Source organism: Pangasianodon hypophthalmus, chromosome 6, assembly GCF_027358585.1.
Source record: "Pangasianodon hypophthalmus isolate fPanHyp1 chromosome 6, fPanHyp1.pri, whole genome shotgun sequence".
Lineage (NCBI taxonomy): Eukaryota > Metazoa > Chordata > Actinopteri > Siluriformes > Pangasiidae > Pangasianodon > Pangasianodon hypophthalmus.
In genome coordinates this window covers 8,380,373-8,403,066 of record NC_069715.1, presented here as the reverse complement: position 1 = coordinate 8,403,066, position 22,694 = coordinate 8,380,373, and the positions used below count along the sequence as shown (strand labels likewise).

Sequence of the window (22,694 nt, the reverse complement as noted above, 5' to 3'; positions counted from 1 at the left end):
ATAAACATCTGTTGTGTGCTCCTCTCCACCCTACTCCATCTCTCTCCTCATGATTATCTATCAGACTGCAGAAAACCAACATATCAGGCTGCAAAAGAAGGAAGAAAAAGCAATTCTCGAATCTGTCAGGATAATTGTGCCAGTGATAAGTTTCCCATGGAGAGGCCATCAAATAGTAGCCTCCTTCCTCAGCACGCACATCCTTAAAGTGAGCCCCTTGCTGTAGTAATGTTGACATGGAAAGTCAATAATGGTAAGTCAATTAGCATCATAAAAAAAGGAGAGGAAGAATGTGAGCAAAAAGATAAGCCTAATGACACAAGCTGATGTCGCTCAGGACAATAGAAGCACACGCGCACAGACTATGCCCATTAAAGATCTGACAGAACTGTCAAATTAAGCCTATTCGCAAGCAAATTGGAATCTCTGTTCTTGTGCTATTGAATTTCGGGGTCCACTTCACCTTTTTTTGCCTGACATGTATTATAATGATGGGTGTCAAAAGCGTACAGGCGCTTGCCGTGCTATCTAGACTGGATGGTTCCTCTTGAGGAGAAAGAAATGGTGATGGTTTAAGGGCTATTGAGCTTAAAAGGGAGGGATTGCACGAGGCAAACGTCATGTCCTTTCGTGGATGGTACAAGCACATGTCACTTAACACTTAAGACAAGACACTACAGGTAGAAATGCCAATTTTGGTCATGTGAATAATTTTTTCAGATTTTTGGGTTAAAAATATCTGTAGTAATACAAATATCAATAGAAATATGCCACCACTGCAATATCTCAAACTTAGCAAAATTGAAGAGATCTTAAGCTCCACCCACTTGGCAAAATCATGTCATGTCATATATTCCCAAAAAAATGTTTCCTGCTGTATATGTCAGTTCATGTGTCATTATGTGTAATGTGTCAATATATATATATATATATATATATATATATATATATATATATATATATATATATATATATATATTTTTTTTATAAACCATGCTTACCAGAGTGGAAAGACATTAAACCACATTGTATTTTTTGTTTGTTTTTTGCATTCAGAATCTAATATAAGATGAAAATCTAAGATGATCTGCAATAATGAAATTTGAAATGTTCATTCCAGTCTGCAGAGCAATTTCTCATAATGGGTATAGGTGTTGGATTTTCATTCGATTTTACACTGATCAGCCATAACATTAAAAACCACCTGCCTAATATTGTGTAGGTCCCCCTTGTGCCACCAAAACAGCTCTGACCCGTCGAGGCATGGACTCCACAAGACCTCTGAAGGTGTGCTGTGGTATCTGGCACCAAGACGTTAGCAGCAGATCCTTTAAATCCTGTAAGTTGTGAGGTGGGGCTTCCATGGATCGGACTTGTTTGTCCAGTACATCCCACAGATGCTCAATTAGATTGAAATCTGGAGAATTTGGAGGCCAAGTCAACACCTTGAACTGTCTATCATGCTCCTCAAACCATTTGTGAACAATTTTTACAGTGTGGCAGGGCGCATTTTCCTGCTGAAAGAGGCCACTGCCATTAGGAAATACCATTGACATTAAGGGGTGTACTTGGTTTGAAACAATGTTTAGGTAGGTGGTACATGTCAAAGTAACATCCACATGAATGCCAGGACCCAAGGTTTCCCAGCAGCACAAATGCCCAGAGCATCACACTGCCTCCGCTGGCTTGCCTTTTTCCCGGGTGCCATCTCTTCCCCAGGTAAGTGACTCACACGCACCCAGTCATCCACATGTTGTAAGAGAAAACGCGATTGACCACCTTCTTCCATTGCTCCATGGTCCCCTTTTGATGCTCATATGCCCATGGTAGACACTTTCGGTGGTGGACAGGGTCACCATGGGCACTCTGACTGGTCTTAAGCTACGCAGCCCCATACACAGCAAGCTGAGATGCGCTGTGTGTTTTGACATAGCCAGCATTAACTTTTTCAGCAATTTGTACTACAGTAGCTCTTCCGTGGGATCGGACCAGACGGGCTAGCCTTCGCTCCCCAGGAGCCTTGGGTGCCTATGACCTTGTCGCCGGTTTACCGATTGTCCTTCCTTGGACCATTTTTGGTAGGTACTAAGCACTGTACACCCCACAAGACCTGCCATTTTGGAGATGCTCTGACCCAGTCGTCTAGCCATCACAATTTGACCCTTGTCCAAGTCGCTCAGATCCTTACACTTGCCCATTTTTCTTGCTTCCAATACATCAACTTTGAGAACTGACTGTTCACTTGCTGCCTAATATATCCCACCCCTTGACAGGTGCCATTGTAACGAGATAATAAATTTTATTCGCTTCACCTGTCAGTGGTTTTTAATGTTATGGCTGATCGTGTATACTCAAAACTGGCACACAGTGCATGATATTTTCTTGATTAAACAATAAAGAAATGATTTTTCCAACAAACCTTTCTGTAAAAGTCTTTTTTTTTCTCTCTTTTCTCTCTTTTTTTAAATATTTTAATTTGAACAACATGAAAAAAAATTCAGCAATCACCTGGCAAAAATCAATTGAGATAACTATTGATTTTCACCTAATTTTTTCACGTGCAGTGTCTTGCTTTAAACTGAAATTAACTCTCCAGTAAAGAAAATAAACTACTTCCTAGTGTTTGGTTCATTGTTTCCAGTGTAAAGAGAAAGTAAAATCAACTTATGCAGAACAAATCCTTGTGGTATTACAGATTAAATTTACAAGCCTCATCAGCCACAGACACTATGCTGCATCGTTTTCTTCTAAATAACGTAAAAACTGCAAAGCTGGCTAATTAGCCCGGTGTGTTGCTGTTTTTTGTGATGTGTGTGATGCAGCACTATAGGAGGGGTGTGAATGCTATGGCCCAAGTGTCCTGGGAGGGCAGTAAATTGCTGGCTGTGTGTGTGTATGTGTGTGTGTATGTGTGTGCATGCTAATGTTGGGTTTCTGCAGCTCAGCTTTGGAAGACATTTTGCCCCTGATTATAGACTGCACCCTCTCCCCCTTCCCATCCATGCTAAAAATGTACAGCGTAATAGCACTTTAGCACCCATTCAAGCCTAAAACAGACTCTGCTTTGCATGGCATCAGAAGAAATGTTTTAATATTCGGCATATACAGAGAGTCAACATAGAACGTTGTAAAGAATCTGCCTGAAATGCCGAGGCAGCATAATATGAACGTAAGCCACTATAATCATATTAAAGGTCACTCACTAAAGGAAAAAAAAAACAAATAGCCCAAGGAGGCATTCAAAATCTTCTAGAGCAATAGAAGTTTTGCTGTTGAAAAAAAGTATATGCATCGAGTTTACAAGACTACACTGTAAAAGGGAGTCATAAAACGGCACTGAATGTAATTCACATACACTTTCTTGATGTAACACACACATGCACTCCATATCTAATTTTCTATGTGCACAGGTTAACAAGATCAATAATGGATTATATTAAAAGCCGCACTTAACCTTATTAGTCCAGTGCTTCAAATGGAGTTGTGTTACCTGAGCTCTAAGTGCCATAATGACGGGGAAAATAGGATCCTAGCAATTGTCTGCCTATCGCATTGTATTTATTGTGTCAAAAAAGCAGACTACATTTTTTTTTTTTTAATGTCAGTGCTGCACCTTTGTGTCATGAACATAGTATTCACTCTTATTAGTTGGGACCATATGCCATCGCCGATATGGCAAAGATTAGAATCTTCCCAGCAAGCCATTTTTCCACAGAAGAAGGATCAGCAAAATGTGCCATGAAAATTCTGTGCACTGGACCTGCAGACGCAAACCTGGCGCATTCCCAAAAATGACATCTGACAGAGAGGGGTTAGTCTTTGCTGCTTCCATTACAATTCTCAAACTTCTACTACTGCATACAAAAGTGGGAAAAAAAGGCAAGAGCAAAGAGTTATCTTTAGAGAAATACAAACCAAATGTTTTATTGTTGTAACCTCTGAAGACTCCTCATAAAAATAGTGTTGCTTAAAATAAGGACAAATGAAATTCACTGTTTGAATGATCACCAGTGAGGACAGCCTAGAATTAACACATTCTTTTGTATACCCTTTCTCGACAAAGAAACAAAAAAATCGTAAGCAGTCATGATAATGTTAACAGCTTGCAACAAACCATCGTGACATTGCAACTATCTCTGCAGTGTTGCAAATAATCGTCCTGTTCAGCCCTTACACTACTAATCTGAGGCAACTGTTGTAATGTTTTTAACTATATTTTAGCCCTAAAAGCCGCTCAAGTCTTAAGAAAGCATTTGGGATCTTAAAAGAATTGGGACCAGTAACAGAGACGATAATGGTCAGAGCTACTGTTGGTAAATTTGTCAAATCCAAAAAAACCTAAAGAGGTTTAAGGGGAATTAAGGAGAAAAAAAAAATGCAGGAATCAGATTACCTCACTGCTTCTTGCTGAGACACAGGTTCAATACAAAACAAAACAAACAGCATAGAAAAATCCCCAGTATTGAATGAAGAATCAATGTTAATTTGTATCCAGGTACACTTATGAAAACACTGTAGGTGTTTGGTCAGTACTGGGGATTTTCCTTAAAGTTATGAAGATAAACTGCAAAAGCACTCACTGAAAAAAAGCACATAAGAGACCAAAACCATTTGGCTGATAGCTACTGAGACTCAGCAGACTCAGGAGATCTTGTTTTTTTTTTTTTTTTCTTTTCTTTTTTTTTGCAACTATGTCTTGCATTGTTTTGTCGTATATTTCTTCAACCCAAATTTCATGTATAACATTTGGCACATTACAAATTCTTGGTGCTCTTACAAGAGAAACTTGTAAATATTATTTTGGGGACAGTTATGTAGAAATATTACTGGATTATATCTAGCAGGGTCTAAAAACCACAGACTTCTCAAACAAATCTGTTCGCATCTGCAGTGTAATGTCATTATCTTCATTTTCCCGTCTTAAATAGAAGTTACACATTAGAAAATAGTTTTAAATTCATTTTTCCTCTTTTTTATATATAATCTGCTTCTCTTATCACCCCATAGTTGATTAATTTATATATTTATATTCATATATTTATATATAAGCATGTACAAGAAAAACAGTCTCATTTTTGCACTGGGTACAAAAGTAATCGCTGTCTTTCCTTTGTGCATTCTATTGCATGTTTTCATGAGGAACAGAAAAAGGGTAGAAGGAGGAGAAGGTTATGGGAATGTTAGATCTGGGTTTCCTGTACCTTCTCCTTGGTGTGAGTTTTAATCAAGTAGTGTTCCGGGATGGTGCTGATGGTTGAGGGCCGAGGGCGATGTAGAGAATTGCCAATGCTGTTCTCTGTCCAGGGAGCAGAGTGTGCTGATTTGTAGGTGCTGTAGCTGGATTTGTAGCTGTTGTTACGATCTCTCAGACTTGGTAGCACCATCTCACCCTCTCCTGGTATTGTTGTTCCCGATGTGGCAGGAGGAACGTTCTCCCCCATCTGAATGATCTCTAAAGTCCTGGCAGCTGCCACCGTGCTCCTCTGTTGGTGTCGTTTACGGAGCTTGTAGAACACAATTAGCATGATCGCAGCGAGCAGCGTGACGGCAACAAAGCAGCCAATGATGATCTTTGTAGTCTTCATCACCTCGTCCAAACTGGCAGGTGGGCGCACTGTTCCTCGGATAGTTGGCACACTAACCTGTCTTGGTGTCTGCAGTAGCACAGTTGGAGTTGAGATAAACACAGGCTGGAAGACGGAGGGTGAGGCCGTGACCGTCTTCGGTTTAATCACCAACTCTGATGTTGACTCCACAATTTCCACAGTGACTGTGGTGAAGTAGCTTAGATGCTCAGAGGTGTTAAGCTCGGCTGCACTCACATTCAGGTAAGCTGATGCATTGGAGTTTCCAGCCATGTTTGTCACCATGCAGGTGTACACACCTGTGTCAGATGGCAGAACATTGGAGAAATTTAGAGTTCCATCATTAAGAACGTATATCCTTGGATGATTGGAGCCATGGGTCAGAACTGTTCCGTTGGGTAGGAGCCATCTGACAGATGACATGGGAGCTGTGCGACACTTGAACTCAGCCACTCGCTCTGCAGATATGTTAAGGTCCCGTGGAGCATCTAGAATGAAAGGAGCAGAGCACTGAAACGTAGTCTGGTCCACCTCCACTAGGTAGCGTCCTCGCAGATGGGCAGGGCTATGGCAGCGGCCACAACACGTGGAGTTGGTAGGGATGTACTCTCTTAGCCACCAAGCCAGCCACACCACATCACAGTCACACCGCCATGGGTTATGGTGCAAGTGCAGCTCTACCAGGTAACTCAAGGGTGCAAAAAGGTCATGGGGCAAAGAGCTAAGGTTATTATGGGCCAGGTTGAGTTCAACCAAGGCTGTGACATCATCAAATGCATTTCTCTCCATGGTGGTGATTTTGGAGTTCATAATCCAGAGCTTTTTCAGGGATTTCAGACCCCTAAAGGATCCAGGTTTGATGTCTGGAAAGTAGTTTTCTGACATTTCTAGTTCCTCCAGCCCCACCAATGGGGAGAGGACAGGCATCTCCCGCAGATTACACATTCCAAGGTTTAGGTATTTCAAGTTGTATAATCCTTCGAAAGCACCCTCAGAGATATACTCCAGTTTTTTCAGTTCTCCTAAATCCAGTCGCATGAGGGAGGGGACACGGTTGAATGCATAAGACGGTATGCTTTCAATAGGGTTGTTCCTGAGCCATAATTCCCGCAGCTTAGACAAGTACTCAAAAGCGCCACTTGGGATTACAGTCAACCGGTTGTCAAAGAGCTCCAGGGTGTTAAGATTGGTGAGACCATTGAAGGCCCCCACCTCAATCTGCCGGATGGAGTTCCTGCCAAGCTGCAGCACTTCCAGATGGTGGAGGTGTCGAAAGGTGTCAGCATGGATTACCTCAATGCTGTTCTCCATGAGGTTGAGGTGCCGTGTATTAGTGGGGATGCCAGGGGGCACTCGTACCAGGCCACGCCTGGTACACACCACCTTGCTGAACTGGTTACTGCAGGAGCATACAGCTGGGCAGTTCTGCGGTCCGGTGGGGGTGGCGCACACACTCCACGCTCGCACCATGAGGTAGACTGCACAGAGCAGGGCTGCGTTCCAGTGCACAGTTACCTGCCACAAGAGACTCATGATGTGGCGCATTCATAATTCAACATCATCTGGGGATTCGGCTCGGGAACGGAGAACAGTGGCCCTACCCTGGCTTGAGCAAGACACTGCTTCTGCTTTCCATCGACAGTGCAGGATGGTACTGTGTTATGCCCATTAAAGAGAAAGACAGAGAGAGGAGGGGAAAAGACATGGCAAATGATTATAGAATAAAGAACTGCTGTGGAATAAGAAAGAAGAAGAAATAAGTTTAAATGCAATATACTTACATCATTAGTTCTCCTTTGAATGTCCCTTTTTAATTTGCATAACACTGACAAGGTTCAATAAGATCTCTACAACATTTTCAAAAAAAGTAAACTGGACTGTGAATAGATGTGCCAAAATGGCTCCTTTGAATTCCAGAGGGATGCAGTGTTTAAAGAAACTGATTCAAGAGGTAAGGCCCATTGAGCTAAGCAGGTGCACGGATCCAGTCAGATTGAAAAAGATCTCCTCTCAGCTCCCCCATTGATTGTCCTTGGAAGCCGACGCTGCATACAGCTGAACATTTTTCACAAGACTCCATTTCCAAACTGCAAGTAGCGCAGAAAAAGAAGAAGAAAAAGCAATAGTGTTGGGACTGAAATCCCAAGTCTTTTACAGATTTTCCTTCCTGCCTGTTATAGACTAACACACTGTTGTTCACCCCCCATCGACACTTGTCCTGTCGATTAGCAGTTCACTGACGAATATTAAAAACGCCAACAGACGCACATTGCGGTCATTCCGTCTTGCTTTTTTCAACTCGCTATTCTCCTGCTCGTTGCCGTAGCAGCTGCAGACTGCCGCGTGCACAGTTAGCAATAATCCGTCAGTTTCTCTGGAGGGGGGCTCGGGGGTGGTGGTGCGCAAGCAGGAAGGGGGAGGAAGGGGGGCAGCAGCATCGCAGCAGTGAAGCTCTCTCTAGCGATTGTGTGTTCTTGCTCTCTCTCTCTTTCTCATGCTCTCTCACTCACTTCAGTGTCAGAAAAAGGAGGAATTGATCTTGCTGTGTGACGTGCTGTCGATTTCAGAGTGCTTGTCTTGAATAGGATTCCGTAGTTTTTCGCCCCTGGTAAAGATCTTGCGGTATTCTTTTATTCCTGCTTCTTGAGGTAGTAAGTTGTGGCAGTTTGCCTGCTCTGCCCGTGAGGCTCTGGACTGCCTGGCGGTCAGCAGGAGAGAGAGAGAGAGAGTGAGGCAGAGAGAGATTCACGCACACACATGCACCCGGAGGAGAAGACTGTCCACGGCGACAGTGGTGGCAGCAGCGGTCCTCACTGTATCCCCAGCATTCAGGATCCTCTCGCTCTTTTTCCCTTTATGTGACAGGGTTGCAGGCAGTCAAACCTCTGTGTTCTACCTCCTCCTTTTGTCCTTCAATGGAAACGTGAATGTACTGCTGACGCATCCCGCTCAGAGCAGTGCACTGGTTTGATGCAGTGTTCCTGTGTATTAACACATCCACCCCCTCCTCTCTTTCTTCTGTGCTCTGCTTCTCTCTCTCTCTCTCTCTCTCTCTCTCTCTCTCTTGCGGACATTGGTGAGGCTTTGCACTCTCCAACTCTTCCTTTCTTACTCTTTGTTCTTTTTGTGCCTCTGTAGTTTTTTTTTAACCATTTATACTATCTTCTTTTTATATATATGTATATTTTGCTTTTCTTTTTGCTTTTTGCAGTCAGTTTCTCTCTCTATCACATACATTCTCACACACGTACATACACACACCCACACACTGCTCTCTCTCTCTCTCTCTCTCTCATACACACACATACACACATGCACACACTGCTCTCTCTCTCTCTCTCTCTCTCAAACATACATCCTCATTCTCCTTCTGTAGTAAGCTCTATTGGGACTGCATTGACTAAGATAAAACAACACTACATCACTGCAATGGGGGCTCCTCTAAAACCAACCCACCACACACACACACGCGCACACACACACACACACACACACACACACACACACACACCCAAACCCCCTGGGAGGCTTTCCAACCCATTAAATTTAACATAGAAATGCGAGCACTGACTCTTCACAAATATATTGCAGTAATATAGGTTAAAGAAAATTAAAATAATTTTAATCACACTGCATCGTCATTCAATTTAATTGAAATAAACAGAAATAAATGCAAATCATTGAATTTAATAATCCCCTTTATACATACATACACGCATACACATGTACCGATCTCCAGACAAGCACATTGTACAAGATAAATTTTCTAATGTGACATCATGACTGCTGACTGTGCGGCCGTCTGTGAGGTCGGCAACTCTGATGGAAAGACACACATTACAGGAACTGTACTGTATAGTGACTGTTCTTTAAGGTAAGTACAAGAGGTTATAATAAATGTTATGAAAGGAAGAAGCATAAAGAGATAGAGAGAAAGAGGCAGAGGAGACAAGAAGCAGCTCAACTCGCAGGATTAGATGGCATTTGAATGCAGATGTAGAGTTCTTTGGTCCCTTGTTTTTTTCCACAGTATAGTTAATGGTTTCTCTCTCCCTCGCCTTCTCTCCCTGTTCGAAGACAGCGTTTTGCAATTCAAGCAGAGAAACACACTGTACAGTAGAGTATGCTGTGCCAAATGTTTTTGTATGCTGAAAATTGTTTTCATTGTGCATCTCTAATTTGAACGGTAATAAAGAAAGTTAGGATAAATGAGCTTTGTGGTAATTATGATATCACTGAGTATGATACATGGTAACAGCCAGGATGACCACGATGCTCAGGTTAAAGAAAAACTTTTTTTTTTTTTATTTAAACTATTTTTATTTATCGTTGACAATCTTGCTGACACATTCCTGCATAAATGTCCCATAATTTATTCATTAATGAATTCATGGTTGTTATCTAACAAGCCTCAAAACGCCTTTAGCTCTTGATCCTAATATAGTACCGCTGCATACTATGATGACAGATTCAGATGAGAAGAAACTGGCCTGTTGGCCCTCCGTCAGCTGTTTCTGTGTTATGTTCTGTGTTACTAAGTGCACAGTGACATTACCCGAGAGAAGCCCTGCAATCTCAGAGGTCCAAACACTTTAGGAACCCAAATGAGTCGATCAGTATCCACTGCTGCACAATTATACTGTACACAGTCATGCATGTGTAATATACTTCATTATTATGTTACTGTATCATTGCATAAACCTTATAAAAGTCTGCAAGTTAATTCATAATACAGGATTTTAACAATTGTGTTGTACTTCAAGTACTTTTACACTGCACTGTTCAGTTGTGCTCCATTTGTAACAACCAGCCAATTGACCTGATGGATCACCAGAGAGACTTTGCACAATTGTTGCCTTCTCTTCGCTGAGCTAACAGGACAAAATGGTTCTTTGTAAAGAGTATTAAGCTACTAATTGTCTCTTTCAAGTTAAAGAGATACTTAGGGCACTTTAGCCAGGAGCCAGGAGCTGGGCAGGCTTTGTGCATTAAGGAACTGTATAAATTAGCACAGCTGGGGTCTAAGACGATGTAAGGCGATTGGTTTAGCCTCCAGTTTAATGGTCCAGCAGTGAAGGTAATTGATATCCCTGGTGCCAACTCTAGTGCTAATGTCATTATAGAGGTCATAAGCATGAAAAGGTCAAAGGGATAAGAATTTTGCCTTATAGATTTGCACAGTTTTTGAGCTTCTGGAGAGCTGGCTTCTCTAGAAAACCAAATAGAAACCACATTGGAAGACTATGCTGAAAAACCTGTGATTTGCTAATGTAGCATATAATATACAAAGATCCATGGAAGGACATTACAGAACATTGATAATAACACAAAAGCCATTAACAAGATCATTTGTGTTTTATAATATGAAGCTATTATTTTCTGCACAACAAATCAAGACATATGTTGAAAAAATGTTGGATTTGCAAAAAGCCAAGGACCCTAAAGGCTATATTTTAGGATCACAATCTCTTTGTGGATTTTATACGGTATGTGTGGGGTCTCTGCTTGAGAGCCCGATTTGGTTTGTTGACCTGGTTTGTGGGTGGCGAATGAGTGCACCCTAGGGGGTGGAAGATGGAGGACAGTCAAAGAGTGAAATGGCCTGTGTCAATACTGCACTTTTCCCTGGCCTACATCCCCTTGGTCCTCTGGCTGCGCAGATTAAATTTGTGGCACCCCGTGACCTAGTTTCAGGGCTGCTGTGTTTAGCGGTCACAGTGAAGGGTGTTAGTGAGACACAGTAGGCTGCAGGGGAAACAGTGACGCCAGGAAAGTCAGCATAGTTGAGATAACGGTTTCAGCGCTCACTAGCGTTTCATGCTAGTCCACTAATACAGCCTTCATTACTGTGATTACTGCAGAGTGCTGATCATAATGCATGTTCAGTGTTACAGTAGAGGAGCGTGATTAGGTAATCAAGGAGAGACAGTGAGTGAATGTGTACGAGAGAAAGAGACTTGGCTCTGGGATCATCTGTGCTTAGCATAGCATATTAGCAAAATGCTGCTCTTAGGCTTTTGGGCTCTCCTGGATCGATGGAGCCTTTAATGATGGAGTCCTATTATGCACAGTATTTTAATAACCAGATTTTTTGGGGGGGAAGAATTTGATTTATTAGCTGTCTGATCCTGCTTGCCCTCATCGACCCTCATCATAGTACAGTGTACTGAAGTGGAAGTTGGAAAGGTGAGACTCGGCTCTATCTTTTCCTGCTGCCCTCTGATCAGACCTGCCTGTCTTATAATGAGCTGCAAAGGTCTCAGAAACAGTGAAAGCTATTCCTGTTCATCTTGGAAATCACAGAAAGATTTGCATATCCATTTTTTACATTTTTTTTTATGAGATAAATATATTAGAGTAGCAGGGTGCACGTGTCACTTAGCTATCTGTCATTTTTGGTTGCTTTGAGTCACGGCTCCTCATGCCTGGGTCCGAATTCAGCACGGATTTTACACTCTCACACTCCTGAACACTAGCACACCTGTTTCCTGTTTAGCCTCAATTTACTCAGTGTATTCACATTGCTTATTCATCTCTGTTCTTTGCAAGCTTTTGACATCTTTTGAGTGTTATTTTGTGATTGTTTTCCTGCTTTTGACCTTGCGCTTTCTTTCTTTGGTCACCTGCCAGTTCCTACTCATGAGCCAGCTCTCCTCTATCATACAACAAATACCAACAGCAGTGCTCTAATAACCATTTCTGCTGATAGTGATTGCTACATGCTGGACCGCAGGGCCGTGTAAAACACTCAGAGGTAAGTGCTATCTACCCTCTTCCACATACATGAGCTCATAAACACCCACAATTGGCTAATGTCATGCTGATTTACAGGGCAGAGAGCACATACTAGCCATCCCACCCAGAAAGCATGGGTAATTTTGCTCTCTAGATTTCCAGCCACAGGTGGCATCATCAGGGTTCAAACTTGCAATCTCCTGATGATAGGGCAAACACTTTTCTATTGCTCCACTCAGGAGCTTTCACAGTGTTTTTGATCTTGATTGTGTGTCTTGTACTGTTTGTCTAATCGTTTGAACTTTGCCTATCCTTTGACCACAATTCTGCCTGCTGATGTGGATTTTAATAAAGATTAAGCTAGAGCTTAAATCCACCTGCCACTGATTTGTGACCAAATTATTCATAATTTTATCAATTATTTAGCAAAATATGCTTTCTATTTCTTCAACGACACCTGACGAATTTGTTTTTGCTTTTGTCTCTAAGTACTGAACCCCAGCTAATTATATTTGCGATCCTTATTTCCATTGTGATTGATTTTGCATGTCTGAATTAATGCTTCCTTCCCTGTTTGATTAATGTTGTGTTTGTGATACAGCTTCAGTTGTTCTTCTCCTTTATAGACTAATGACCTTAATTATTTGTCAACCTCCTCTGGCATTTTGCCATCTAGTACAGAAGATTTAGGCTGGTTGACACAGTGTGACTTTGCCTTTTTCTAATTAATCCCCAGAGCTTTGAAATAGATGTACAATAACTATGTGGTCAGCAGAGATGCTTCATCGATAATGTCTTGTAGATGATGTTCTTGAATTTATACCGTGGTCACCCAACTCATTAAACTTACGACATACAAGTATTTTCAGTCCCCATTAGAAATAGTGCAATGCCGATGCTAGTGCTGGGGCTATGATCTATGGTATAGTGAGCTATAATCCAATAGAGGAGCAGCAGCTGAAATCTAAGGCTTCACTGCCAATCAGAGATGAGCTGCAGCCCTCGCTCCAGCCGGGCCGTGCAAATTGGAAAGCACTGAAGGCTGATTTGTGACTCATTTTAATTCCGAAAGAGTGTGTGCTCTGCCAGTCACATAGTTTCAGACACTGTGCTCTGCATTGTTCGACTAGTGTCAGTCAATGAGAAGAGGGTAATTCTTTATCAAAATAATGAACTTCACCATTTTAAGGATTCTTTATACATACAAAACCTCCATCATGTGAAAATGCTACATTTACATATTGGACTGTGATGGGCCTGGCAGAATTAACATTCCAATCACGTCCGAATTCATTATCCTCGCGTTGCTGTGCCAACAGTTAGCACTAAAAAGAGACTTTGTCAGTGTTTGATGTTTGGTAAAGAGATGCACGAGACCCTGAATCTGACTGACTTTTAACCAAAGCAGATAACAACAGCTGAACGATTCCAGACAAAAAAATTCTTCCTATTTTCTGGGATAGTCATAATCAGCATTTTGAGTTTTCTTTTGGAAACCATTAAGGGGTTGTCAAGTAAATTAATTAAGCATTGACAGAAGGAGGCCAGAGCTGCTGTTGATAAGCGTCCTGCTGTGCTGAATATGGCTGCACCACAGTCTTTCTATCATAAAAACTGCAAAAGTTTATATCGTCCAACTCATAAAGATGCAGTGCTAATAGCAATAACATTCAGTATTAAAGATTTATGCACTCATTTGGCTGTAAGGCAGACTTGTTATGTGAGAAGAGGCGGTTCTGTTATACTTTTAGGTTCAAACTAAGATGTATCTGTAAAACATGCTGTTTTTTTATTCTTTCAAGCACAGGGGAAATTTTCTGTGCACTCAGCCTGTTCCTATGAGATTTAACAAAGTAATCGAGAGTGATTGCTACTTGTCTTCTAAATTAAGTGCACTTGAAATATGGCTCTCTTCCAGGAGGGTTAAGATGAGAAGGAATACAAGCTTTTCTGTAAATAAGGACATCTTCCATCATGCTTGTTACACGTTTTAGCACCTGTAGTACCCAGTAAATGCATTAGAGGGTAGACTGATCGGCAATAAACGGAAACACTGCATGGCCCAACACATAGCAATATCGAGTACGTTTTCAATTAAGGAGTGACAGAGGTGTAGTGAGGATTCTGGGTCCCAAAAGTTGTAATTAAAAACATGCTTTTGAAGCTTGGACAAAGACTGAAGTATATTGAAAGACTATCAGTGCTGTACTCAACCCTGAAGAAGAGAGAGTGAAGGGAGCAGAGATTGGTGAAATATGATTAGGGGCTTGGCAATAAATCCTTTAAACTGGAGGTTCTGACCTGTGGTAATATGTTTCCTATGGCAATTCTGGATTTCCCGGAGGTACTCCGGGCCTCTATGGAAGAAAAACATTCAGCAGCTTTCTCTAAATTGAAGTCAATAACAGCCTGCCGTTTATTAAGTGTTCTCAGATACTCCAGGCAGCTTCTGGACGAATGGCGATTGAGTTCTGAAAATATAGCAGTCTAATAGGAATCGATCTATCACTCTATGGTTGAGAAAGGCAACAAAATAAAAATATTATATTAGAGGGGTAATCGAATTGTGCTCAATTGAACTACGGTGCAAATACATTCCGAATAAACCTTTATTTCACAATCCTTCTTAATATATTTGCATTTTTGTTTGGGATTTGGAATTAGAGGAGACGGTCTCACAAACATAGTCTGGGAGGCAGAGAAGGAGAAAACAAGGAATATGCAACATATTGTTAATTAAATAGGCCCATGGGTGTGTAATTATCAGTCATTCTAATGTACCCATTATAATAACCTTCATTGCAGTCATCTGATTTCAGGCAAAAGGGAATATGTTTCACCTTGAGAGCTTAGACATTGAAAGATTCTCTCCTTTTCAGGAAAAAAAAATAGATGAGCTGTTGAGGTTTGACTTTCATTCTTGCCTCCCTCCTACCTGGTTTTTATATATGCAGTGTATATATATGTATGTGTGTGTGTGTAACACTTACTAATACAATTAGAATATGCAACTTGTGTGAATTTCAAATGTCAGGGAGTATGGCCATGTCTAGGTGACCATGGCAACAGCCCTCACCCCAGTGGATAAAATAGAGTGGCAATATAGTGTATTGACTTTGACATTGAACGTAAAGTGGTTCTTCTTTATTGATCAAATGAACTCCTGAGAGATTCAGGAGCACTTGCAAGTGTATTTTTTTTCCATATTCAAGTCACCCATTTCATTTTTTTTTCTAATAAATAAAATAATCTCAGATACTTGTTAATTGTGTTAGATATGTCCTTTTTCATGTTCATAGTGAGCTGCATGCAGCGATAGAACTACAAGAGTACTTGAGTATAGTACTTGAGTATATGATTCACTCATACTTAGTATAAGTAAATCACCTTACCTGTACTTTCCTTTTACTTTCCTTTGAATAAAATATTCAACTTCACCACTACTTATGTTAAATGCATGCATTCATTCATCTCTAGTATCTAGTTTATCCTGAGCAGGGCTGGGGTGGCTCTGGGGTCCTTATTCAGGCAACTTTGGGTATAGTATTCATCAACAATAGGATGACAGTCCATCAAAGGTTAACCATTACAGAGTAAAAAAAATAATAATAAATTTATCCTTGGAAAACTGTAAAAGACTATATATGCAGATTTTAAATAGAACTGATAAATAAATAAAGCAGTTTCCTGCTAAAAGTCTACTCTTCAGGCACCAAACGCTTAGTCAGAAGCAGCAATGTCTGAAACAGTGGAGACAGATGAGCATCCCTGGCCCAATTTATCAGCGTGATAATGATCTGCAAATTATGCAAGCCAAAATCTGTGGAGATACCAGCATTTCACAGCTCAATGTCCAACCTGCGGAAGCATGTACAGGTCAGCCATTAGCTAGCTGAGAGAGCTAGACTAGCTAGACAGGTCACTTGATGTTTTACAGTCTGAAAGCTCTGTATAAACCTGAGATGTCACTTCGATGTTCAGTAGCAATTGCGTGTAGTATTAAATATATCTAAATGCTGCCACAGCCTATAGGTAATGCTCAGGATAATGTGTAAGGGGTATCTTTGCTATCTGACTATTTAGCTAGAAACATGTGAATTAACATGAACTGATGAACCTCGCAAGCTCCTGAAAGCCCAACAGCATTTAGCTAGCCAGCTAACATTACCCTTTTTATCTACCGTTGATAATGGAGGTGTTCACTTTGTAGCTCACTTGGTTAGTTAACATAGAGTAATTGTTGAAAAGTGCATTCTTCAGATATAGAAAGTTTTCGGATTAGTTGATTAGTTTTCAGATTAGTTTTTTAAAAAAAAAAATAAATAAAAAAATCATTTGTAATTACAAAAGTAGTTTTTCACCAGACAACTCACTGACTCTTACTTTAATTTTCTTGATTATTATTTTTACTTGTAGTCACATTCATTATTACTACAGTAGCAGTACTGTTACTCAAATCAGTGTGTTTTTTAGTCTTTCCACCACTAGCAACGTGTCCTATTCACCTTGGGACTAGCTCATTTTCAAGATCAGATATAAATTTAGATGTTTGGAGAGAACAGTTGTGACTCTGATGGTGGTATGCATTTATAAAATGATAATAAAATCAGTTATTTTGATTTGAGCCTGCAATGTCAGTGCAATGTGCTTTTGTAGCTCCGTATTTGAAATGTGTCCTCTGGACTGAGCCCAGGTTCAGAGCAAAGTGTTGCCTGCCATATTTTTGGCTATAGCTTCAGGTTAGCCACATGGCCTTGTCCCAATGCTGTGGTACTGCTTGTAGCCAAAAGCAAGGCTGAGACATCTCTGAAAATCTGTGTAGTGTGTTGATCTGAAAAAGACTAGCATAATAGACCCACCATGCTTTAAACCATGTAGTGAAATTCCCTATTAATACTTCATGCTGTGGTCCTATTACAAGAATTAGAATTGTTGCTTGTTTTTGTGTTCCTGTGTGTGGGATGTTTATAGGGAGGAGGCGTTTTTAAGGTATAAGTAGGGAGAGTTATTGTTGCTATTGTGTGTAGTGGTGAACGGGTGAAGAGGAGAGATAGCGACGAGTGCTGGGGAGACGTAGGAAGTGAGAGAGCTCTATGTGCTTTTTTTTTTTTTTTTTTTTTTTTTTTTTTTGCATGTACCTCCTGCTGCCTCTATTGGGTTGTTTGTCGAGTGGAAAATAAAGCACTTTTGTTGCTGAACCACGGCATCCTGAGAACTTCAACAACAATGTTGCAAGATTAATGTTTGCTTACAATGAAATATGAATTCCCAGGATCCGGGTGGACCTTTGCTTATGTCAGTCTTTTATCAATATTTTGACACTGACGGAGCACAGGGGCCAAAGGTTTGGATCTGACACCGTTCTGAAAGCTCATCACGAGTCCTCAGTTTGTTTCTGAAGCCTCAGTGCTGGCGTGATGTTTTAGTAACAGCTTGTGAGTAAGTGTCAGTTCATGATTTAACTCTTGCCTGACAGAGCTGCTTAACCTGATAACTCATTGCTAGCATAGTGTTCAAGCACAAGCCCCATAGACCTCTTTAAATCCCTGCGGTTAAAATGATTGCGCAGTCTCACTGGGAGGGGGGTGTAACGGGGGAAAAAGAATCGATTTCCGGTCACGGTCCATTACATGTGTGCTCTTCCCCTCTCAGAAGCCAGGGTAACTCATTTTCACACACACACTCACACACACACACAGCACTACAGCTTACATTCAGGACATGCAGACTCTGTGATTTGGCCTCCTTAAGAAATGTTTTAGCTCATGACTGGTCACTTAAGAGTAAAAATCAAGGATTGACTATATATAAGACTAAAGTCTTTTGGAGTCAAATGGAGTCAAATGGAGATTATGAACCAAGGTCATTACCTTGTATCATTGTCATATTGATATTTTCTCCTGTGAGCCTTCAGAGCTAATTATTGTGGCTTAGTTAGGCACACTTAATCAGATGTTGAAACCAAATTCATTATTCTATATGTCATTGCTGCTGGAATTAAACTATGATAAATGTGTTTGAGCGCAATTTTCAGGAATGAAAATTAGTATTTGTGTTTTAAGTATTCATCGGGCTACAAGACACTTACATAAACCCTTCATGTCAACTGATATAAACCTACATAAATGTTTATAAAGGCTTTTTCCAGGTGTCAGTTTATGAAAGACTGCTTTTATAAATTTTGTATACCATATAGCTGTTGAATTCTTGAATCAGAAAGGCTGAATTTCTTTTCTACAACAGAACAGCTCTGACCGTTGTTCTGGTAATATAAATCACAGCTTTATATTAATGCACTTGTTCTAATACATTATTGTTCCCATAGTAACAGCTCATATGGACTTGTATGGTGGATGCCCAAAAAAGCTAAGCTTAATTAAAAAAAAAAAAAAAAAAAAAAAAAAAAAGATAAAAACGTTACCGTTCTGTTATTTAACAAAGAAATATGTACAATCATTGATATGATGAAGATTTTTGTTAGGAGACATTCAGGTAACATTTATTGAATTAGTCTCCAGCATCATCACTTTGTAACAGAGACAGATGAGCTTCTGCTTTCTGGTTTCTCAGTAATGACAAGCTGCTTTTTTTCTGTCTTATTAACTTCGAGAAAGGGAATAAAAGAAAGGCTGGTGAGGCTGTTATAATGTAAATGATAATATGAAATAACTTGTTTTGCAGAAATTCCACGAGATTAACTGTAATTACAAAGGGTTAAAAAGCATGATGCATCATTCATTGATAATTTAAAAATTGTAGTCACAGGTTGTGCAGAGGAATATCACATGACTGTTATAATAAAGTAATCAACTTGTTGTGGGTCAGGCCACAACAGACCACCCGCTGTTGATTATATTGATTATAACAGCACACTCCTAGGTGTTTTATTCCTTATTTATGTGCTAACATACACTATATGGCCGAGTGTTTTTGTATGCTGTAGCATTAAGATGTCCCTTCACTGGAACTACAAGACCCAAACCTGTTCCAGTATGACAATGCCCCTGTGCACAAAACAAAGTCCATGAACACATGATTTGCCAAGGTTGGAGCGGAAGAACTCGAGTGTCCTGCACAGAGCCCTGACCTCAACCTCACTGAACACCTTTGGGATGAACGGGAAACGCTTACTGTGCACCAAGCCTCCTCGTCCAATATCAGCGCCTGACCGCAGTAATGCTCTTGTGGATGAATGAACAAATCCCCACAGCCACACTCCAAAATCTACTGGAAAGCCTTCTCAGAAGAGTGAAGGTTATTATAACAAGGGGGACTAAGTGTGATGGTCAGGTGTCCACAAACATTTGGTCATATAGTGTACAAAAAAAAGGCATAATAACAAATAACCTGAAGTCAGTAAAAATGTATACAATTATGGTAATTTGACATATCAAAAATAATTAGTGCTTCTGTATAACTGCTTGTGTAGGTTGTCGTAAATGGTTTACATAGATGCTATGTAGCTCTATGCTCACCATCCCTCAGTAAAGTGCAAGGAATCTATTTGTCACATTGAAATGATGTCGAGCAGCTACTCCACAGGGATTTGTTGCTATTAACTACAGCTAGTGGTTCAGGTGAATGTGTTCTAATGCTACAACATGGCAGTGTGCACTGTGAGGAGTGTGTGCATTACACCAGTGCACTCAAACAGGCCAAACTTGCTGTTATGTGAAATTACAAAATCAATGACTGTGCAGCACATTGGGGAATACATTGTGATGATCCCACTAAATCAGTCAACTCTCTATTCTTATTTATCAGTGAACGAAGGCAACGCATTGGATTAGAAATGCTAGAGGATAGGGATAAAGATGAGGGGAAACTGAAGGAACTCTCTCCTCCTCTCTCTGTCTCTCAGCAGAAGGTAATGTTGGACAGTGTGAGGTGCCATGTGCTGCTCTGCCCACTCCAAAGCTGGCATCTATCCCACATCTTCCGCTACTCTGGTGGCCCTGAAGAGGAGCTCAAAGGCTTAGCCTATGTTTATATGACAGACGGGATATGCAGAGAAGGATACACCCATATTACTTTTTAGAAAGTTTGAAACTTTTAATCTTTTGGCATATTGCAAATCTGAGTGAGACAGAAGGCATGGTCACATTTGTGCGACAGTGTGTGAGGATGATAAATGTGGGGTTGTTCCACACCACAGCCGGTCTGAGCACTATTTAGTGATTGTCCCTGACAGGATACCGCCCTCAACTGCCATCATCCCAACCATCAGTACCAATGTTCCCATTGCAGCTCCTTAACACAATTACTACTTAATATCAAGGGCCCTTGCTTTGGTTAGTACTAATCTTTACTGATTAACACATTGATCTGCCTGTGGGTGTGAGAGAAAAATGAGTCTCGAGTTAAAGCCTACTCTTTTCATAACAACCCGGTGTACTGAGTCCAATTAGATCTACTGTGTTCAAGAGACCATGAATATTAAACCTGAGGGATTCTCGAATTTCACATAGCTGAAGTTTGTACTGATAAGTACTGATAAGTGTGCTTTCCAAGCCAGTCACAGAAAAAAATATATTATACATAACACAATATAACATATAACACAACCACGTTTGAAAGCACATAGAAACATGAGATGGTAACATGAGTATTTTTGAGATGTATAACATCTTTAGGCTGCAGACTGCAGAGATTTTCTGCATTTTAAAATACCTGCGATATTGTGCCATGTCGTCACATGACTTGCAAGCCTGACTGTGTTTGTAGAGAAGAGGAGAACTTAGGATTATTTCATGAGCCCAGTAAGTCTAATTATATGTTGTGAAAAGTGCACACTTGCATGAAGTGGGCTATGTTAAATATGTTTTAAAAGGAGGTAAAATTACTTAGTTTGTCAATCTTACATAAATAGGATCGTGGTAGCAGTGGGCATGGTTAAATTACATTGGAAATTACATTACGTAAGCATTCGAGTGTATGTTTAATGCGTTCATATGCATTGTACACTTGTAACAGAACATTGATATTCATTTGATAGAACATGCTGCAGATAACTTGCAGTCAAACGTATTTCTGTGAGTCTGGGTTGCTTTCACATATGCAGTGTTAAGTGTGTTTGGATCGAGCCTTGGTGTGTTTTTTTTTTTCCCCCTGGAGTGTAATTCATTTGGGAAGATGAGAACACAGCAATCTTACTCGGGTGCGGACCAAAAAACAACCGATCTGAAAATGTCGAAGCAAGATGGTCTCGGTCCAGTTCTAAACAAACTCTAGTGCAGTTTGATGGCAGTGAGAAAACGATTCAAGTCTGAATCAACCCAACTGCGGGAAATGAACCAACATACCATATTTTGGGGTTTCGGCCAGCAATTTTTTTTCTAAATGTGTGCTGCTAAACTGAGCCATGAGGTGCAAACTGATCCAAAGGACAGAGCAGAGCTGTAACAGTGCAGAAATGCAATGAGTTCTGGAGATCTGGATGAATAAACAAAAAGAGAATATAAAATGGTGGATGTAATACACAAATGTTTTAAACTACTTATTTATATAATTATCTAGTAATTTGTTAGCTCCAGCTCTGTGTTCTCCATACATGGGTGATGTTTGTGATTTCTACGCACTTGGCAAAGGTTTCAGGTGTGAAAGTGACCATAAGAACGAAGTATTTAGTATGTATATAAGCATTATTTCATTATGAAGGCTTCAGAATAATTTCAGCCTGTGTATAAATTATCAGGATTGTTGTGGCCTGTCATTTAGTGTTTTTGTACATGTTAGAGCAGACATTTCAAGTATGAGTCTTATAAAAGGTCTGCTATTCAAGTCCCTCTTCTCTCAGCGGTGCTTAACCACTGTTGTGCAGGTGTGGACGACTTGCTCCAAGCCATTCTCTAATATCCACTCATCCTACGAGGGTCCTGGTTAGCATACCTTGTTACTATGGTAACTGCACCCCCATTTCCACCTTTTGCACATCAGCAGTGTGGAGTGGTTGAGTCACCATGAAAGAGAGAGAGAGACAGAGAGAGAGAGTGTTTGGGTTTAGCATTTCTTTTTGATAAATATTATTTACAGAAACATAATTAATGATTGAGAGCTATGATCTCATGTCTGTCTCATGCTATTTATGCAGATTATTTCCTCATAATTAACCAATTTATGCCCACTGGCAATGCCTGTAAACACGCTTTTATAATATATGCTATGAAAATGCTTATTTTTTATCAGTAGGTGAAACTTCTATTTAGGTTTTAGTTATTTTCATATGCATACATGTGACGATTTAAATGGGAAAAAAGCATAGTGTGTAAGTAAGGATTTTGGCCACCATGAGTCACCAAAATAGCTTAAGCATGTCTTAGCACTGATTCTAGAAATCTCTGGAACTATACACGAGGGATGAACACCGTTCTTTCA

General features: G+C 40.4%; 1 protein-coding gene across 1 annotated transcript; it reads right to left on the bottom strand.

The window, feature by feature from the left end:
• Positions 1–3,893: 3,893 nt before the first annotated feature.
• lrrc4.2 (leucine rich repeat containing 4.2) lies at positions 3,894–8,803 on the bottom strand. Its single transcript, XM_026927550.3, has 2 exons — positions 7,367–8,803; positions 3,894–7,239 (listed from the first exon to the last, which is right to left on the bottom strand). The coding sequence occupies exon 2, from the start codon at positions 7,128–7,130 to the stop codon at positions 5,181–5,183; it is 1,950 nt and encodes a 649-aa protein (XP_026783351.1). The 5' UTR covers positions 7,131–7,239; positions 7,367–8,803; the 3' UTR covers positions 3,894–5,180.
• Between the last annotated feature and the right edge of the window lie 13,891 nt (positions 8,804–22,694).

Excerpts from the sequence above, each read along its gene's own strand:
- lrrc4.2 (XM_026927550.3), bottom strand. The coding sequence starts at position 7,130 with ATGCGCCACATCATGAGTCTCTTGTGGCAGGTAACTGTGCACTGGAAC.